Source organism: Labeo rohita, chromosome 21, assembly GCF_022985175.1.
Source record: "Labeo rohita strain BAU-BD-2019 chromosome 21, IGBB_LRoh.1.0, whole genome shotgun sequence".
In the NCBI taxonomy this organism is placed as follows: Eukaryota; Metazoa; Chordata; class Actinopteri; order Cypriniformes; family Cyprinidae; genus Labeo; species Labeo rohita.
In genome coordinates, this window is record NC_066889.1 from 2,177,442 (window position 1) to 2,198,642 (window position 21,201).

The following is a 21,201-nucleotide window of genomic DNA, read 5'->3' on the forward strand; positions in this document are numbered from 1 at the left end:
TCAAAATGGTTTTGGTGAACATGTAAAAAAAAATGCTTTTTAGGGTAGATCAGTTCATGTGAAAAATGTAAGACGTCGATGCCAACACACATTTCGTGCTCTGATCAGATCAAAATGTAAAAGTAATTCTTGCCCACTTTCTATAAATTGTATCATTCCTGTCAAATTAGATATAAAGATCCCAGCGTTATGCGCCAAGTGTCGTTTGCTCCCCAACCTACTGGAATGAACACCCTGGCCTCAGTTTTACATTTGCATCATAGGATTTAAAGGCCTTACAGATGGCAGGAGAGCCTCACTAACAGTATTTTACACTCTCAAATGTGGATTTAACCAGCTTATGCCATTGTTTACAAGGTTAGGCCTCCCAAAAATGAAAGTTTGTTTATTCAGAGCCTGTGTTGCTTTGTTCCGGGAAAAACGCAAAGGAATGTTTTGAATAAATTTCATTCTGTTCCTCCATCACAGGTGTTTTATTTATATTTATTTAGTTATATATATGTATGCATGTATGCATGTATGTATGTATGTATGTATGTATAATTTTTTCTATTTTAATATACTTTAAAATAGAATTTATTCCTGTGACGCAAAACTGAATTTTCAGCATCATTACTCCAATATTCAGGGTCACATGATCCTTAAGAAATCATTCGAATATGCTGAATTACCAATGTTAAAAATGGTTGTGCTATTTAATATTTTTAGGAACCTGTAATACTTTTTTTCAGGATTCTTTGATGAATAAAAAGTTAAAAAGAACAGAATATGTTAATTAGAAATCTTTTGTAGCAGTATAGACTGCCGTTCAGAAGTTTAGGGTCAGTCATTTTTATTTTTTTAAGAAATGAGTGCGTTTATTCAGCAAATATGTTTTACATTGATAAAAAGTAATAGTTAAGACTTACATTTTTATAAAAGATTCGTATATTGAATAAATGCTGTTCTTTTTAACTTTTTATTGTTTACACTGGTTGAGTGTTTTAGTAAAACAAAACTAACGATAATATGGATAAGTTGATGCTGCTGCTAATTCTACTACTAATAACAACATAAAATGCGCTTAAAGCTCTGATGATCTTCTGAGGTAATGGTTATTAGTAGTGTTGTCTGCATTCGCTCAAACCGATCAATCAAAATGTGGACAATAATAGATGAACCAATGAGATTGCCGTTTTGAACATTAGCTCTACCCACTACTGAAAGAACCACCTTTTTAAATCTTACTGAAACACAGACGGGTGTAATCTAACAACGCATTAGCCAGTGGCTAATTATAGGCGTTAATAAGTCACATAGCGTTTGCAATTTAGTTGCATATGTGAGTGATTTACTCACATTGTAGAAGATTGAGTTTAATGTTATGTGCAAATGTTTCAAGCTAGGTTTGGAGTCGTTGTGGAGTGCAGTTTCATTCTTGTGTGTCATGTGAAAGATTATAAAGTGGCAAGTTCGTATGTAGAAAACTATGAACGTCAAACCTAAAGTATACTACTACGATTGTCTGCATGCTACTGTGTGACTGTTTTCGTCATCATTGCAGTCCACTCATATGAGCATACACATCCTGATTTTTCTTTTTTTGTATTTTTTATATATATTCAACTGGCTTAATGCTCAAATAAAAACTAAACAGTTCCTCTTAGTGAACATATGTTAAACGTGTCCATCTGCAGTTACAGCCTATGGAGTATATAGCCTATGGTTTTCAAAGACTTCACAGACAGAATTGTGGAATCCAGTCATGAAAATGCAGTTTACAGTATAACGTGGAATGTTACGAAGATATGGCAAAAAATGAAGAAAATAATAGTTTGAAAATAAATTACATTTGGAGTCTGTGCATCTCTGTGTAAATGAGTAGTTTTTTTTTTTGTTTTTTTTTGGTTTGGTTTGTTACACATACACAAGCAATTGTAGTTAAAGGGATAGTTCACCCAAAAATTTAAATTTAGCTTTCGTGCCGTTCCAAATCTGTATGACTTCTTTTCATCTGCGGAACATGAAAGATGATTTTAAATAATGTTGGTAACCAAGCAGCTGCTTGAAGCCATTGCTTTCCATGTTTTTTTTTTTTCTCCCATACTATGGAAATCAATAACTACCAGCAACATTTGGTTACTGACATTCTTTAAAATATCCTCTTTTGTGCTCAACAGAAGAAAGAAAAGCGTACAAGTTTGGAACAACATGAGGGTGAGTAAGTGATGACCAATTTATCATTTTTGGGTGAACTGTCCCTTTAAATTGTGGAAGTTCCATGACTTCCGATTGATTAAACATGCTTTTTTACTTCACCGTTAAAATAGAAATCCAGAAAATTAAAAGAGACTATGGAATTTGGCTAAAAACAAAACGACATTTGGGCAGAAAATAGGGCCCCTAAGTGTAAAAGTGTGAAAGCTTGTACACTAAACTGCGCTTAACAGTTTAGGGCTCTATAAAATAAGATTTATTTTTACCCAAATTCGTGTCTTCTGTTTTATTTCTTGCAGATTCTTTGTTATGATTAAAGAAATGCATGTGTGATGATTTGAAATCCTGAAACTTGCACCATTACATTTACACGACAGAGGTAAAGTTGGAAAGTCATGCAGGTTGAAACAATTTGGAGATGAATACATTATGACAGAGTGGGGCCCTGTTGGCACTTTTAATAAGCAGTGTGGAAGTTTAGGTGTTCACACCAGTTTAATCAGTAAAGATCATTATTTCTTTCTCAGAGGTGTTTTGACTAATTAGATTCTGGTGCAGTGTGTGTCGAACGACTACACGCCGCGTTGGCCATTTGAGTAGTTTTGTCGTGCAAACGCTCTCCCGTTAGCACATTCATTGAGCTTTCTCGACACGGCTATCAACTTAACAAAATAAACCTTGTCAGGATCTAATGCATCAAAAGTGACTCCCCTTAAAAGCGCGTCTAAAAACACCCTGCGAATCGCACCCTTCCCCCTTGACGTTACACCGTGCATCTCCAAACCTCAGTGGTGATGATTTAATCACTGATGCTTCCCTTGTGAAAAAGAAGATGGAGATTTAATTAACTGCCCAGTAATATCATGTTTTTGTTTTTTTGTTTTCAGCTCTTACACAGTTTAATTAGCAGTTTGTTTACGGGTAATGTTTTAATGCAGCTTGTTTGAAGTCTGCTTTAATTTACCCATAACTAACTTTCTGTTTCTTTCTTTCTTTACTTTTTTTTTTGTTTTTTTGCTCCTCCTCTTTTCACACTTTCTTTTGCTTACTTTATTTTTGTCCTCCTAGTGAGACCATACCTAATCTGTAGTTATGGCTTCAGTGAATGTAGTTATTGCCAGATTTCTATACGTTTATTAAGAAATGAGTGGAAGCCTGCATGTTATCTATCTATGTAGCTCTAAGTTCATTAATAAGCCTCTATAGAGCATATGATTCACCAAGAGTTGTTTGTGGTTTTAAATAACATTTTAGAAAACGATCTGAACTGAAAATGCTTCGTCTTATTATTTTAATGTAAAAAATCTTGACTTGCGGAAACAGTGTTTGCTAATGACTGAACTGCATGCGTCAAAGACTGACGTTTTTTTTTTTTTTTTTTAGGAAGTTTCACTCGGCGCCATCGATTACTCAACATTCACGTTACTTGTGATGTTAGCAGTCTTGAATGTCTTAACTTTTGAAATCACCTTTTTGAAGGTTTCTGTGAGAAAGTCAGTATTACCAATCACCGGGGCATTATTGAATTGTGTCTTCTGAGTTGTGCTACACAACTGTTGTCTGTTATTCTGTGAAATAGTCAGGTCTTGTTTTCTAAAGGGAAAGCACATCGTAATCCTGTCTATTTGTATCCATTTGTTGTTCATATGTGTAACTTTATCTTGGTAGATCCAGGTGTAGATCAAGGTGTCAGGAAGCTATTTTTCCTCTTATTCCTCACTGCTTAGTGACTCTTAGTATCTCTGTTGTTAGCAACATGAACCGTGAAGACCGGAATATGCTCCGTATGAAAGAAAGGGAAAGGAGAAATCAAGAAATCCAGCAGGGAGGAGAGGCCTTTCCAGCTAACTCTCCCCTCTTTCCTGAACCTTATAAAGTAAGTTCATTTTGTTTCTTCTTTTTTTTCCCCCCCATTTGGTTATCATTTATTTATTTATTATTTTGCCCTGTAGACTTCATTTTAATCTTGGGTTGTTCCTTTTTGGCTTCTGTGCTCAACTAAACTTGCTCTTTAGCCAAAAAAAGAAGTACAGATAATAGCACTGTGGTGATGCAGGGACTTTGGTCATTACGTGATAACTGGAAAAATGTATGCGTCACACTAACTTGACAGATATGGGTGTTTTAATGGTTACACACAAAAAATTGTGACATTTACAGTATGAAAACTGAAACTGTGCTTGCCAGAAGTTTACTGTATAAATGCAATAGCAAAACTATTACAGAATAATTGTTAAAAAAATCACTTAATGAAATTGCATTGATATACCAAACTACTAAAATCTGTTTTTTACCTTTTATAATATGACAACCACCTTAAATGCACAGATTTATATTTATATATAAAAAGTACATGGTGTCCATCATAGCAACACCAAAATAATTCAATAAGCATTCATTAAACAACATAAGATGTAACATAAACACTAATGTACATAATTGATAAGAAAGAAAAACACATTTCAATGAAAAACCACCAAAAGTGAGCTTTCACAGAGAATTAACTTCTTTGAATTTCACTTGAAATTATAAAATGACTTTTTACATGCAAAAACTGGCATTTACAACTGTAGTTAGTTGTAAAATTGCATGAAATTTCCCATTATATCTCTTACAGTTTTTCACCATGTAGATGACGACCAGCATGTGTTTTTTTTTTTACAGTGTAATAAGATATCTGCATTATATAAAATGCAAATCAGCAACAAAGATGCAAAGCAATAGCTTTGCTAGATTCAAATCTAAACATTATCCAATGACAGCTGGCAGTAGGTTTTGGAAGGTTGTTTATTGGCCAATTAAAAACAGTTTCCAACCAATACTGAAAATCTCAGAATTAATGGAGTTTACTATATGTCTGTTGCTTTGTGCTCCATGGTACAAGTCCCAAAAAACATGCATTGTCCTGTTTTTATTGGTGACTGGTTGCATTTGTTATTTGAACGCTAATGGTTATTACAGTGCATTTCATGGGTAAGTACTTGCATTGTTAGATGCCTCAGCTGGAGATTTTTGTTAACAGTATTGGTGCATATAAATATGTCAGGCTGATACTAAATGCCTCCAAGTTATTGGCTGGATAACTTCCTTTACTAAATGTGTGGTAAGTGCTCAGCAAATATCCTGTTGCACACTCTCTTATTATACAGGGATAAGCATTGTGAGGTTTAGGTAGCAGGTGTGAGGAAGGAAAGAACATTGCCACTTAATGCTGGTCATTGAGAACCTTATTTTTCAGCGCCACGATCAAAGGAATTGGATCATTTTACATCAGATGATCTCAAGTGATGAGAGGGAAATAGTGTTCCATGAAATAATGTCAAGACAATACGTTTGTTTTGTTGTCCTTGTTGGTTTGCATGCAACAACAAACAAGAACCTTGAAGAAGTCAGAACTCTGAAGAAGCTTTGTTAATGGACTAGTTTTTGAATTTAAAATTTTCAGTTGTTACATTTTATTACAATTTCCACCCCTATTTATAGTTCTGTTTTTGGTTTGTTTTTTTGTAACCATGTTCTGCTAATCTTCCTGTATGATTTATTGGACAAAATTTGGAATGGAAATGTGCCATTAATATTTTGAGTCTATTTTTAGTATTGAGGTGATCCACCATCAGTTGCTGCAAGTATCAGTTCATTCTCATTCCTCCTGATCTGTTTCTTTGTAATATTTTTAAGATGCATCCTGTAATACTATTAATGGGTTTTTTATTTGTAATTGGGCTGACATAAAGCTGCAATCATGGAAAAATGACATGTATAATAATCACGTGTTGATGTAAAGAAGATTACAGTCTCTCTCGGTCTAATCTTTGCTGCTAGCCAGCTTTGCACAGCGGTAAGTGATTTACTTTGGTGGTGAACCTGTCGTAGGTTGCAAAAAATGCAACCTGACAGATATCGAATGCAGTCAGCTGCAGTCCTGTTATTACTTTCATATTCCCTAAGGGATAAGATGAGATTGTCTGTACTAACAGTGGAAAACCCCTGCTTTGACTTTTCCTCTTGTTGGGCTGGGACGTGGTGTATTACTTGTTTACTTTGGATGAACACATTGGGGGCAGTAGTGCAAAAAATACTTCACATAACAATCTGCTCATGTATGCTTGACTCAGAACATTCTGGACAGATCAAGTTCTAAAACAGGACAATTTTATTTGTAACGTTTGAACGTTGTTGTGTCTCAATCAGAATTTCAATGGCAGAAAGACATCATTTTGAAGTTAGTAAAATTGCACACACAGACCTGAAACTTTTTATATGCCACTATTTGGTGTTTGAGATGTTGTTTTCACACTCATCTCAAGTCTTTCTCACCTTGTCCTTTTCTCCCAACAGTCCTGCAAGGAAGATAAACTCTCAAGTCGCATCCAGAGCATGCTAGGAAATTACGACGAGATGAAGGAAACCATCGGCGAACCCCCAATGTCTAAACTCATTCCCAAAGCCTCCGGCTCCTCCTCGGACGATAAATCCGGCCAGTACAACGACCAGCGCGGAGGCGCCCAGAGTCAGAACAGTAAATGGACTCCTGTCGGCGGCATCTCCACCTCGTCCTGCTCGTCCTCCTCAACGTCGTCCTCCTCGCAGAAGCGCTCGTCCGTGCAGGGCAGCCACGGCAGCAGTCAGCGTGGCAGCTCGAGCAGCGGCGGTCAACGGCACGAGCGAGACTACAGCAGCAGCAAGAAGTCCAGCAAGCACGGCTCCGAGCACAAATCCCACTCCAGCCCGGCCAAGGGCTCCATGAGCTCCGGCGGACACTCGCGCAGCCGCACCAAGTCGCCCAGGGACCGAGACGCCAACTGGGACTCGCCATCAAGAGTTCATTCCTTCTCCAGCGGGCAGCATCCCAGCCAGAGCTTCCCGCCGTCGCTCATTAAACCCGGCTCCATGCTCCAAAAGCCCACCGCCTATGTGCGGCCCATGGACGGCCAGGAATCGGCCGAGCCCAAGACCTCCTCAGAGTCGTACGGCAGCCAGTCGCACAGCAGTGCCGTGGGAGAAATGAAGCCCAATGGCAAGGCTTCCCTCACCAAGCTCAAGATCCCGACGCAACCTGTCGACGTAAGTCATGCATGCTTTTCTTTCAAACTATTAACTACTATTGCCTCAATAAACTCCTAATATGCTGCTTATTAATCGTTAGTAAAATAGTTGTTAGTTTAGGAATAGGGTGCATTAAGGGATCTAAAAATGTGTGCATGCAGAATAAGGCATTAAAATGTGCTTTAAGTAGTAATAAACAGCCAATATTCAAGTAATATGCATGCTAGTAAGCAACTAGTTAACAGTTGGTCCTTAAACTAAAGTGTTACCAAGTACAATTAGAGCCTTTTTGCGTAATGCGTTATGAAGGTATTCATATTGTACGTTGTAATGCATTATATCTTTTCAACAGTTGTAACCAAAGTTAAAATGCATTATAACATCTGTTTTTTTTAATGCATTATACTTTCTAAAGTTGTAACAATGCGTAGAAGTGAATAACTAGTTAGTATAAGAAAAGTAGTGTAATGTATTATAACTGTGGTTAATAAATATTCATGAGATCATACAATGCATTATAAGGTGCATTACAAGGATTAAAACTACTTTCATAATGCATTATATATAAAGGCTTAAAGTGTTACTCCATTGTTTTTATCTTATCTTTATATGATGAGAAAGTAGTGTTCATAAGCACGGAACTTCTTTGTGCACATTGGTAATTGCTATATTTCTGCTTTAACATAAGCGCCACCTGCTGTCAGAGATTTGCATCTTCAGTTAGTCACTGTACGTCTAGAGGATTTTGAACAAATTAATGATTTAGAAAATAAAGACATGTCAATGACAACAGTGCAATCTTGTCATCATAAGCACAAGTGTACACAATATGCAGAAAGTCTTACCAATGCATGAATGTTTGTATGACATGTCTAAGTCACTCTGAATGTGTACATAAACCACAATTATAAGCATAGAGAATTTTACTCCTTCAGCTTTTATTTGTGTAGGTGTCATGTTTGTGTTAGTTGTGTAACTGTGGTTATTTGGTTGGTTTATACACGCACAGCTTGGGGGGGAAAACGCAGTCAGACAGTTTTGTTTAGTCATTTAGTATACAAAGCAGAGCGCAGATGTTTATCCTGATGAGTCAAACCATCAAAATAGACTATTTTCTTTAGGGTTTATTGTAACGTTTTTAGCTAGCCAGCATACAAGATGATGGGACATAGCTGGCTTTGTGCCACCATTTAGCATGCACCTTTAGGAAAATATCAAGGAACTGTAATAAAATATTAATGTTATGACCTCTGTACAATATCTTTAGTAAGTTGCATATATCACAGCTCTACTGAGTGACTGACAATCTATATAAAGTTATATTTGGCCTGTGGTCACAAACAACCCTGTGTATTTATTCTTATGTGCTGCTCTGTAAGCTAAGATCTGCATGTTTTCGTTCATTCTTGCAGGTTCCAGCGGTAGCAGATGCGAGCTGTGTTGATGAAATTTTAAAGGTAAGAACCGTTTTATTTGCAGTCAGTAATAAAAGAACAGTTCACTGAAAAATAACAATTGTTTTGCTCACACTTGATAGCAAAATATGTTAGCAACACTTAACGTTAAAAGTTAAAACATAAGAAATGCTTAGCAACATGTTAAAATATGCTGGCAACATGCTTGTAACAACAATGTTGAATGTTAATAATGCCTAGCAACATGTGAAAATGCGTTAATGGCATGTTAGTAACATTTAGCACTGTTAAATGTCAAAAGCATGCTAAAAAAGGTTAAGAGCAGCTTAGCAGCATGTTAACAACACTTAGCTTAATGTTAACAATGTCTAGCAACATGTTAAAATATGCTGACTACAGAGCTTAGCAAACCTGTTAGCAACACTTAACAAGGTTAAAACATGTAAACAAAGCGAAGCAACATGCTAAAAACACTTAGCTACATGTTAACAATTCTTAACAACATTAAACAGACAAAGCCCAGCAAATATGTAAGTAACACTTAGCAGAATGTTAAATGGTAACGTGTTAAAACCTAGCAACATGCTAACAAATATTTAGGTATGTTAAATGCTAAGGACATGCTACAACATGCTAGCAACTCTTAGCTTAATGTTTACAGCATGTTAAAACATGTAACAATGCATAGTCGTATGCTAGCAAGACTTTAACATGCTAAAACACCTAGCTGATTGTTAACATGTTAATCATGCCTAGCAACATGCCAACAAATGCTTAGCAACATGTCAAAATATGCTGATGACATGCTAGCAACACTTAGCACTATGTTTACAGCATGTTAAAACATGACCCTGGTGATAAAACCAGCATATGATGGTAGGTATGTTTTGATGCTGGTATAAGCTGGTCCTTTGCTGGTTCATGCTGGTCCTTGACCAGCAACATGACCAGCATAAACCAGCAAAGAATCATCTTAAACCAGCATCAAAACCTACATAACCAGCATCCCAGCATCAAAACATACCTACCAGCATATGGTGGTTTTTTCACCAGGGTAATGTGGTTTCTTATTGGTCTGATGAGGTCTAATAGGGTCTGAAATAGTCGTGTTCTTCAGATTTTATCTGTCTGAGGGAAAACCTTTACAATTCAAGGTTTTAAAACTCTCTTAAACTATCAAACCAGGCGTAGCCAAGCCAGCCTCAAAGTTTATTGTCTCTTTAGTTCCTCTCATTACTCTCCTCACTCTCCACTTTTCTGGCATTTACTTCACGTCTAATTCTTAGTAACATTGTTCAAAAGGGATTCATAATGAAAGGAACTGCAATAAATGACTGAAAGCACTTAGAATTAAATGTCAGCGTTTTAAAAATGTGGTAATATGGAAATGTTTCAGTTAACGCTGCCTCTCATGTAATATGCAAGCGTCACTAAGATCTGTCTGATCCCAGTGGAGATGCATTGAAACAAAGGTGTACATCAGAGGGTAGACATGAAATGCATGTTAATGCCATGTGCGAAGGAGGCCTTCATTAAGTTGTCAAAGCATCAAAGAAAAAAATTGTTCAAAACTAGCTTTATCACTGGTTTGTAAATCAAGCTCTTTTTGTTTCTCCACCAGGAAATGACTCAGGTCTGGCCTCCTCCGCTAACAGCCATTCACACGCCCTGCAAGACGGAACCGTCAAAATTTCCCTTTTCCACCTCTAAGGTCAGATATGACAGGGTCACAGAGCAGCAGGACACAAGCCACACACTTGTCCATTTTAATTATGCTCGCAGGATATTATAGAAACAATGAGTCGTTTAGACGCAGTAATTAAAACGATACCCCTGCTGAAAAAAAACAATAGACACATCACAAAATTTGCAGCTGGTTATAATAAGACTTGTATTGGTTTTAATGGAAACTGTAATGGACCCTGTGGGTTTCTACTGGTAATTGGTCGCCTTCTATTGGGGGTTTGTTAAAACCACTAAATCCTAATGGAATATGTCCCAAAACACACTACAGAAAACCATTTTTAATGGTTATAATGATTAGAAATTGATGGTTTGTAATTTTTTAAATTACAATTTATGTTTTTTTAGGTTTTTGTTTCCATGCATAAATACTAAAAACACACAAACAACATATTTGGACCCATAAGTCTATATGTCAATGCATTCATTCATTCAGCAAACAAATGATGATATAGTTCCAGAATGTATCCAGATTTATTTTAAACTTTCATAACTGTTGTTTTAACATTTAAAACCAGTGAAACATTTTTGTGACATATTTTTAATGTATAACTGTTACCTTCTTTGTTGTAGGATGCCCAGCACCTGTCTTTTGGGGCCCAAAGTAAGTTCTAGAAATCATTTTATGAGACTGTAGTGGCTCTTCAACCTTTTTTAGTGATGCAATTTGTATGCTGATGATTTTTTTCCATTCTTAGAAAAAGTCTCAGGAAAGAGTGCGTCTGCCAGTCACCCGTCTAAGCCATACGACAACGACCAGTCCAAGTGAGTCACTGATATACTGGAATCTATATATACTGATAATGGTAGTTATCGCAGAATAAATTCAGACAGGGTGATCACAACCCCAAAGTGAAACTTTGCAAAGCTTCTGCAAAGAAAAACAGTTCCTAACAAACAGATGATAGCAGTTGCGTTTCAATGAAGCCGGCGAGATGTGAAAGAAGAAGCTTCAGCCTCAAATACTCATATGATTCTGTGTTATTCTGCGTTGCTAATGACAATTTGCTATTGAGGAATAACATTCCTCAATGTCACGACTGATCAATCAGAATCAAGTATTCCAGGGAGCCGTGTAATAAAGCGATATTCCGAGTAGGATTTGAGTGAAACTTTATGATAAACATGCAGCCTTTTGGTCCAGATGCAGTCATTAAACACCGTTGGCTTTTGTCTGCTGGTTCTTTGCGGTCGGCTTGGTGTGTCCTGGGCTTTACTGATCTCCTTTTGTCTTGCTCTCATTTCAGCACGCTGCATGAAGATCTGAAGCTCAGCAGCAGCGAAGACAGTGACGGAGAGCAAGATCCTGCCAAAAACGCCTCCAGAAACAACTCAACAAGGTGACACACTCAAGTTTATTATCATTCAAAACCACAATTCATATTCAGAAAGGTGCTATACGTTTTCTTTTTCCTATTGATTTGCATGGCATAAGGTGATAGTGAAACATTTCGTCACGCACAATTAGGTTAGCCTTAATTTAAGGAACTCCTAATTTTGTCTGTTCTACTTTCTGGACCATAATGCATTTTGTTCTAGCCAAGAACTGCCCGCTTAGACCAACATGTAAAGCAACTAACCACAGCTTAAAATGTGGGATTTAGGGGCAAGTTTATCTGAAATGTGCAATGATATTACACCTGCATGAAAGAAATTAAATCCAGTGTTTTTTTTGGTGCTTTCCAAATGAATCATCACACTGATTGTTGGTGTTCAGCGTTTTGGGACATTAAACTCTCTAGTGTGGTATTTCAGCGTCTTGCACCATGTTCTTTGCTTCTGGCAGAAACTTAAAAGGAGTTTGTCTTTGAAACATGTTGCTTGAGCTTTCTTGAGTTATCACCTGCTGTGGTTTTCATGGCAATGGCAATGCATCAAATGGTTGCAGGCAAATTTGAGGAAATTTGCAAATGCCTCCACACACTTTACAATCTCTAAGGTAGGGTTGCACCAGCTGTTCATAACTTCTTACTTCAATTAAAGTCCATGCTAGAGACTTAGTAACTACTAGCTAGTTTGTAAGTGCTTTATTTGGTTGCACCATTTGTTCTTAAGGCAGAATGTAGGTAGAAGGTCATGCATAGTCGAACAGAGTATTGAAATAAAACGTAAGCTTATTAATGTGCTCCTGCTAGTGGGCTTATAATAAATGTTATGTTTCTGCTCATTTTAATAGTGCAATGCAAAAATATTTAGTAGCGTGTACATTGTATCATAGTGCTCCTTTAAGTGTAACGTGCACACAGCTGGTGCAAACAGCCTTACATGAATCTTGTAAATGACTAGTAAAGAGATGCACATTGCTCATTATGTGGCATTTGGTGAATAGTTGCTCAAGGTGTGTTTTGACATTGTCTCACTTGGATTTGTGCCTTTGCAAAGTTGTAGTGAATGCATGTAGAAACATGTAGCCAACAAGAAGGTAATAAATTTGTGTGTCTATCTCAGTAACAACAGTAATAACAGCGAGCCTGTTGAACCAGAGGACACAAGCAGTCACAGCGGTTCGGAAAGCAGCTCCGGGTCGGACAGCGAGAGCGAGAGCAGCTCTACAGACAGCGAGAATAACGAACCACCTCGTCCTGCGTCACCAGAGGTGAATCACCTGCTCATGTGAAACGCTGAGTTACTGCAGAGCAGCTTTGCTCGATTATGATACCGTATGTAGGTTTGGGTATCATTTTGGTGATTCCAATTCTGCTTTTCGGTTCCAAATTTCACAGATTCCCAGTTTCTGTTCCAATGATGAGAAAAACATTAAGTCAAACTTTTAGAACTCAAACATATTTTTGTCTTTTTGCAAAACATTGTTGCAGCTGAATATCATGAATGAAAATATGCTTCCTACAGAATAAAAAAAATGAACAGCCGAATTTAACTTTTAACAAAAATGCCACAACTAGACTAACTTATATAGATTTCAAACTTGATTCAAGGCAAGCAGACAGTCAGCAATAAAATAAAAACCGATAGACAAATTGGCAGTGGTACAAATAATAAAATACAGCAATTAGAGGTCGACTGATTATCGGTGCCGATATTAAGCATTTTTATTGTTATCGGTATCGGTCATCAAACCATTTTGCCGATAATTTTAAAAGCATTTTAAGAACATTTTTGTTCTTTGTTCTTAATTTTGACACGAATTTTCATTTTTACACCAAACGTGTGTATTGGTTCAAAATATCGGTTATCGGTCTACTTGATTGGTAATAATCGGTAACAGCATTGGCCGCTGAAAAACACACATTGGTCAACAGAAATTGAAATCAAATATAAAATAACACTGTATGTTGTTTTTTTATAAAGATGTTTATTATTCCCTGTTAGAATGTAAAAAAAAAAACTGTAACACTTTAGTATAGAGAACGGTTCTCACAGTTAACTTATTGCTTATTAGCATGCATATTCATAACATATTGGCTATTTATTAGTACTTACAAAACGCATATTCTGCATGACCATATTCTACATCCCTAATCCTACCCAATACCTAAACTTAACAACTACCTTAACTACTAATAAGCAGCAAATTCTGAGTTTATTGAGGCAAAAATCATAGTTAATGGTTTAATTGCGAGACCTTAAAGTGTGGCCAGATCTAGTACACTGATACACATACATGTCTTTCTCAACTGTTTACATTCACTTAAGACAAAACCAACTGTTTTTATGTGTATATTTTGACATGATTTTGTGCGTATATGTCAGTTCAAGCACAAGAAGATGCGAAAGAGGACTCAATTTGGTGTTCGCGCAGTATATGAGTGGCAGCTTTCTGTGGATCATGCTTAGGATAGCTGATACCGATCAGTTAATAAGTGCTTAATTAGCTCCAATCCTTAAGATTGATTTGAGATTCTTAGTATACTTCCCTCAACATTGTTAGGCCATGCTGATATAGCAGCAAGTTTTATGCTAAACTGAATCATTTCCCTATTTGATATCACAGCGGGAACAGCCCACGGCTAACAAATGGCAGCTGGACAACTGGTTCAAGAAAGTCAACAAGTTGTCTCCAGCTTCTCCGGTGGAGAACAGCAGCACGACGCCAACAAAGTATAAGAAAGAGGGGCGAGAAACCAGCAGGATCTACAGCGGCCCGGGTTCAAAAGACGCGGCGCCCTCTGCCGGCCGAGACCTTCGGCCAAACCAGAAGGGGCAAGAAAGGCGAAGCCAGAAATCTCCCGCTCAGAGCGAGGGTGAAAGCCAGAGCAGGCAACGAAAGTCGGTGGGCAAGAAGCAGCCTAAAAAGCCAGAGAAGCCGCCTGTGGTGGAGGAGCCCAAGGGTGGGCTCAAGGTGGAGACCGAACCCTCGCCCGAGATCCCGTCGCACAGAGTCCGCGCGGCCAACAAGGGCCCCCGCAAGCCCAACATCAAGAAGGAGCCCAAAACCTCCTCTCCTCGACCGGCGCAAGACAAGCGCAAGAAAACGGCCAGCAAGTCCCGGGAGTTCATAGAATCCGATTCGTCGTCGTCGGACTCAGAAGGCAACGAAAGCGTCCCCTCTTCTTCACAGACTCCGAGAGAGCAGTATGCCGAGAACACGTCCGTCCTGTTCTCACCCATGCTTTCCCCCCTGAGTGACCAAGAAGGGAGGCTGCCGCCCAGACTGCTGGTGCAGATCGACCTCAGTCTGCTGACCAGAGTGCCTGGACGAGTCTACAAGGAAGCAGAGGTGAAAGTGGAGAGGGACTCCCCTCCTGAAGTAAAAGACTTCCAGAAACAGCCGGGAGAAAAGGGACCCAGCAAAGGGAAAAGAAAACACAAGGTTGGTGGCTGCTGTTTTTTTTATTTCATTTATTTCTTATATTATACACTGCTGCAGCACCTCTTTTCAACCTCTGCCTGAAACGCTCTGTTTTAGTTCCTGTCTCTTTAAAGCCTGCCTTCTGAGCACCCAGTATGCTTTGATTGGTTAGCTGGTCCAGTCTGTTGTGATTGGTCAGCACTGGGTTTGTTAGTAACCTTGGTTTAATTGTTAAATAGGGCTGCATGATAAATCGCATGTGATTGTCATGCGCATCTCGTCAGTAAAGCCAGTTCTGTGATTAGTAGTAAAGCTCCATCACGTGGATTCACAGCGGCATACACAGAGGCATAGATCACTGACAAACTATGTTCGATTATAAGCGCAATATTGCATGATGGAGATTTACTACTAACCACAGAACCAGCTTTACTGACAAGATGCACATGACAATCGCATTCGATTTATCGTGCAGGCCTATTATAAAAATACACTATTGTATAACATTTTGGGGTCATTCATTTTTTTTTTTTTAATTTATTTATTTTTTTTTTTGCAATTTAAATAACTCTTTTCTATATGTGACCCTGGACCACAAAACCAGTCATAAGTGGCACGAGTATATTTGTAGCAATAGCCAAAAATACACTATGGGTCAATTTTTCTTTTATGCAAAAAATCATTAAGATATTAAGCAAGGTCATGTTCCATGAGTATATTTTGTAAATTTCCAACTGTAAATATATTAAAACCTAATTGTTGTTTAGTAATTTTTCTTCTTCTTATTCTTATTCTTATTCTTATTCTTATTCTTATTATTATTATTATTATTATTATTATTATTATTTATTTTGTTTATTTTATTTTTGCATTTTTGTAACAATTTTTTTTTTCCAGATTTATGGAAAGCTTATTTATTCAACATTCAGACAATGTATAAATCTCAATTTAAAAAAAAATGACCCTTAAGAATGGTTTTGGGGTCCAGGGTCACATATGAATTAATGTTAAGATGTAATTTATTCCTGTGATCAAAGCTGAATTTTCAGCATCATTACTCTAATCTTCAGTTTTACATGGTCCTTCAGAAATCATTCTAATATGCAGATTTTCTTGTTTAAGAAACATTTCTGATTATTATCAATGTTGAAAACAGTTGTGCTAGCCAGTATTTTTATGGAAACGGTGATACATTATGTTAAAGATTCTTTGTTGAATAGAAAAAAATGTAGCTTTTATTTAAAATGGAACTCTTCTTTAGTTTGCTTTAGAAAAATCTTTAAATGCCCTTGTGTTTCTCCCACAGAATGATGACGATGGTATCAAACCAGACAGTAAGAAGTCCAAACAGGATGAAAAGTCATCGCACAAATCAAGCAGTAAAGAGTGAGTTTGCTTCAAATCCAAATTTTAGAACTAAAAAGCAAATATTAATATTGGAGAACTTTCCGTAAATGCTTTATTTGAACTATTTAAATTCATTATTAATTACATGGGGGTTTTTTTATTACAACAATTTTCGTCTACTTTTTAGCAAGTGACTGGGAGATCTTTGCCTTTAAACGGCTGAAGTGTCCATCCAAAATGTTTTAGTGAATGGAAATGTTGCATTTTAACAACGTGCAGTCCACTGGTGCAAAAAAGGTTTTACTTTGATTGCCAAGGGACACATTTAAAACAAGTCTAGTTTCAAAAATGCACCAATGTGTAACATCGCTCCTTATTTACTTTTCACATGCAGATTGTGGTAAACCATAAATAACTTGCAAGTTGACATTGTATCAAAAGTAAACTTTTTGTTGAAATTAGTTTTGTTTTACAAAAGCATTAAAATGCATGACTGTGTGCGATATTCTGGTTATTGCCATTCTTTCTAGACAAAAAAAAAAAAAAGTTTTAATGCAATATGTATGTATGTAAAAATAGCGACAGAGCAAAAACCTATTTTGTTGCACTACATTGAATAGAATGACCTCTCACATGAGTGAAGTTTAGAGTCTTCAGAGCAGTTTTTTCCTTCAACCGAGCTGTTCGTTAATCAAGTTAAACCCCAAATGTTTTCTGCAGCTCGTCTAAGCGTGCTCAGGACAAAGAGAAGGAGTCTGCGCCCTCTCCCTCCATTACGCTGCAGCGCACACCCAAATCAGACCACCCGGGCCGCAAGCGGACGCTCAGCCAGTCCTCCGCCTCTGTACCCAGCAGCGCCAGCAGCAAAGACAGCAGCAAGAGCAGCTCCACCTCCAAACACCGCAAGGGCGACGACAAGCCCTTACGCAGGGATGCCAAGGTGTGTTTGCGCTTGCAGCTCTCTGTATGCTGCCATTGTTTACCATCTCCACCTTTGCGTAAAGCATCCTGTATTGAGTACGTATAGTGACGTGTCTAGAAGTTTTTGCAACAGTAATAATGCACTGCTGCAAAAATCATACTAAACTGACAGTTCTGTCACATCAGCCTCAAAGCAAGGAAAATTTCATATTTTGAAGACGTGCATAGTTTTACATAAATGCATATGCACCACCTTTTTATTATATTTCTGTGTATGTGTATATTACACGTCTGCGTTTGTGCATTTGCTCACTCATTCTAACTGTTTAGACTTAGAGTTTTCCCATAGCCAGAGTTCTTGAATTAAAACAGAACGTCTTAAATTCTTAAATTCAAGTCAGGGCATTAAATGTTGCATGCGTTGCAAAAAATAACATTTTCCTCTGTTTTTGTTTCCCAATACAAACATCTTAACATTGTTAAATCAAGATATATTTACTTGGTGCAAATATAAGTGTTTGGAAAAACTGAACAAAATTAAAGTGTTTATGCAAAAAACATCTGTCAGTGGGGAATGAAAACTTGCTTCCCTGTATAAAGTTATTTTTTTCTGAGCCAATCAGCAAATATTTATTCTTGTTTTAATCACAAACTCACTTCGTCTTACTCAGTTTTTCAGAAAACAAGACTTCTTATATCTTTATACATGTATCTTGATTCAAGAATCATTAGACATTTGTCAAGACAGTGTTTTTATTTTTTATTTCCAGGAGAAAAGCTCTAAAACGGAGAATCCCGTTGCAGTGCCGCCTCTCTCTGATGGCTCTAAATCTAGATCTAAGCTCATGTTTGAGGACAGGTAAGGAGATTTTCATCTTTTGTCTAGTTTTTATTTATTTATTTATTTTGGTTATTCCTTAAGACTGTTTTGCACTGTGTGATTGCAATAAAATCTTCAATGTTAACATTGTGAGAAATTATATTTTAGTATTTTTTTTTTTTATGAATATTTTTCGTCATGTCACACTGAGGAGCCACAGTCAAATTGAAAACCGTAAAACAATATTCTTTAAGAAATTTCACAGATAAGTAACACATTTAATTAAACATTTGAAGTAGACTCAAAATCTTTGTTTTGTTTACAACTCAAAATCATTTTTGAGTTGTAATTTACTGCATGCTAAAATCTGGCTGCACAGTGTGACGTTTATTCATCATGTATTGTTATTGGCTGTGATTTATTTCATCATTATTATTATTATTTCATTGTGCATCTTAATTTTTGGACATGGTATTGAAGTTTTTCGCTCTTTTGTGAAGTAACAGCCAATCCTTCATGTGAATTGCAGGGTTCATTCAGCTGATCATTACCTTCAAGAAGCGAAGAAACTGAAACACAACGCGGATGCTCTGGTGAGGGTCTGTTTACTGGTCTACGGTTCTCAACATGCGTGTCAGATAATCTGCATGATATTTCTGTGACCCCTGACCTTTTGTCTTAGTCCTCCATTGAGAGCGACACAACAGGTGCTCTCCTCACACGAAACACATGGGTCACTTCTGTTTTTGTTTTGCTGCATATATATATATTTATTTAGTTAGTTATTTTTAGACTGTGTCCTATTTAATTTTATTTTTCTAAGCAAAAAAAATAATGACTATCATGCATTATCATGTACATTTACAGAAGACACCCACTAAAATGCCATTCATTGTAGTAATAGTTAATATAAGAAAAAAATCTTGTTAGGCAAATTGAAAACAAGAGTTATTAGATCACAGTGCAGCCCCTAAAATACTAATTAACTGTAATTTGAAATATTTGCCAATATTTGCCACTGTCCTTCAAACCACTAGATTTGACCTGTTTGGCAGCAAGAAGTTATTAATCATTTAAAATGTAATGGCATTTAGTATGAATTTTTTTTCTTTCTTTTATATATTAGAAACTTGTTTATGGACCAATTTAATTAACTTGTTATTTTAAGGACCAATTTAATTAACTTGTTGCTTATTTGCATGCATATTACTAGCATACTGGCTGTTATTATGACTTATAAAGCACTAATTAATGCTTTATTCTACATGATTATATTTTTGATCGCTTAGTCCACCCCATACCTAACCAAACAACTACCTTACTATTAACGAGCAGCAATTTAGGAGTTTGAAACATTAAATTAGTTGCTTAACTTGCATTTAATATGCTTTTCATGTGTATAATATCACTTTTGTAAATTTAATTTGACGCAGACACCAAAATGGGACGTCTCGTCTTTGACCCATATGTCACAAATATGTGTCAGAAATAAATGCAGGAATGAAAGCTGATGATAAAAATTAAATGGAGCTTAGAAGCGTTTGTTTTGGCCCTGACGTCCATCGTTTTTTCCTCAGATGGACAGGTTTGAGAAGGCCGTGTACTACCTGGACGCTGTGGTGTCTTTCATCGAGTGTGGAAACGCCCTGGAGAAAAGCGCCCAGGAGGCCAAATCACCCTTCCCCATGTACGCAGAAACCGTGGAACTCATCAAGTAAGTTGTCAGAATATGTCCTCCAGCTTATCTCTTCATTTGGCTTTCAGAATTTGCTGACAGATGTGTGTGTTTGCGTGTTGTGCAGGTACACTATGAAGCTAAAGAGCTACATGGCGCCGGACGCAACCTCTGCAGACAAAAGGCTAGCCGTGCTGTGGTACGTAGCAGAAACGCATCAATTGCTTTCTAAATGAACACAGGGAGGAATATAAGATATGAAGACTAAATCAAGGTTGATCTGAGAGGCTATTAATGACTCAGTGAGCTGCCTGGTGGTTTTCTGTTTTCAACGGAATGATATTAAAGGCATAGTTCAGCCAAAAATAAAAACCTTGTCATTTACTTACCTTACACTTTTTCCAAAGCTGTATGTGTTTCTTTGTTCTGTTGAACACAAGATAATATTTTAAGGAAACTGACCAACATAGTATTTTTTTTTTTCTATACTATGAAAGTCAGTGGCTACCGTCAACTGTCTGGTTACCCACGTTCTTCAAAATATCTTTTTATCTTCAACTGAAGAATGAAACTGGTACAGATTTGGAACAAGTGGAAGTTGAGTAAATGTATTTTTGGCGAACTGTTCTTTTAAAAGCATTATCAGTGTTTGAATCCATCTTTATTTGACTTTAGTATTTAAAGTAAACCGAGTCAAAGGTGTTACCTAAGTTAATGTGGATCTAGTGTTTGGTAAACCAGTGGCAGATCTAATCAGTGGATCCGTCTGTGTCTCTCTGCAGCCTGAGGTGCCAAGCGCTCCTGTATTTGAGGCTTTTCAAGCTACGCAAAGAAAGTGCACTGAAATACTCTAAAACGCTCACTGAACACTTGAAGGTAATGTGACTTTCTGTATTTTAAATTGCGACTATAAGGTTGCCATGTATTTATTTTATATTATATCAGTTAAATATTTTAAATATTATTGCAGTTTTAACAAATTGATTTCTGTCTGAATTTAAATGATATATTTTCAGTGTAATTTATTCCTGTGATCTAAGCTGAATTTTCAAATGCTCCAATCTTCAGTGTCACATGATGCTTCAGAAAGCATTCTAATATGCTGATTTGACGCTTAAGAAACATTTCTATTCATTTACTGTCTTAAATATCTTTACTGTCACTTTTTATCAATCCAGTATTAATTTCTTAAAAAAAAAAAAAAAAAGTCTTACAGTAGTTAGTCTATATTGACAAAATTACAGAAAACATAAAAACCTTGTACTGTTTGTTGAAAGATTACATGATT

At 36.9% G+C, this 21,201-nt stretch overlaps 1 protein-coding gene across 6 annotated transcripts in view; it reads left to right on the forward strand.

Annotated features, from left to right (window-relative positions):
- The window catches only part of aff4 (AF4/FMR2 family, member 4), a 38,015-nt gene that overhangs the window by 11,399 nt on the left and 5,415 nt on the right, over positions 1-21,201 (forward strand). For 3 of the 6 annotated variants that reach the window (XM_051092629.1, XM_051092626.1, XM_051092628.1), the window contains exons 2-17: positions 3,949-4,072; positions 6,535-7,260; positions 8,655-8,699; positions 10,279-10,368; positions 10,974-11,004; positions 11,099-11,165; positions 11,648-11,740; positions 12,849-12,996; positions 14,353-15,171; positions 16,457-16,536; positions 17,218-17,437; positions 18,189-18,277; positions 18,768-18,831; positions 19,816-19,952; positions 20,041-20,112; positions 20,696-20,789. In XM_051092629.1, the coding sequence (XP_050948586.1) occupies positions 3,953-4,072; positions 6,535-7,260; positions 8,655-8,699; positions 10,279-10,368; positions 10,974-11,004; positions 11,099-11,165; positions 11,648-11,740; positions 12,849-12,996; positions 14,353-15,171; positions 16,457-16,536; positions 17,218-17,437; positions 18,189-18,277; positions 18,768-18,831; positions 19,816-19,952; positions 20,041-20,112; positions 20,696-20,789 (2,895 nt within the window). In that variant the 5' untranslated portion in view covers positions 3,949-3,952. Of the gene's footprint in view, positions 1-2,159; positions 2,197-3,948; positions 4,073-6,387; positions 6,419-6,534; positions 7,261-8,654; positions 8,700-10,278; positions 10,369-10,973; positions 11,005-11,098; positions 11,166-11,647; positions 11,741-12,848; positions 12,997-14,352; positions 15,172-16,456; positions 16,537-17,217; positions 17,438-18,188; positions 18,278-18,767; positions 18,832-19,815; positions 19,953-20,040; positions 20,113-20,695; positions 20,790-21,201 lie in introns of those variants that run through there. The other 3 variants (XM_051092631.1, XM_051092630.1, XM_051092632.1) reach the window with 2 other exon arrangements.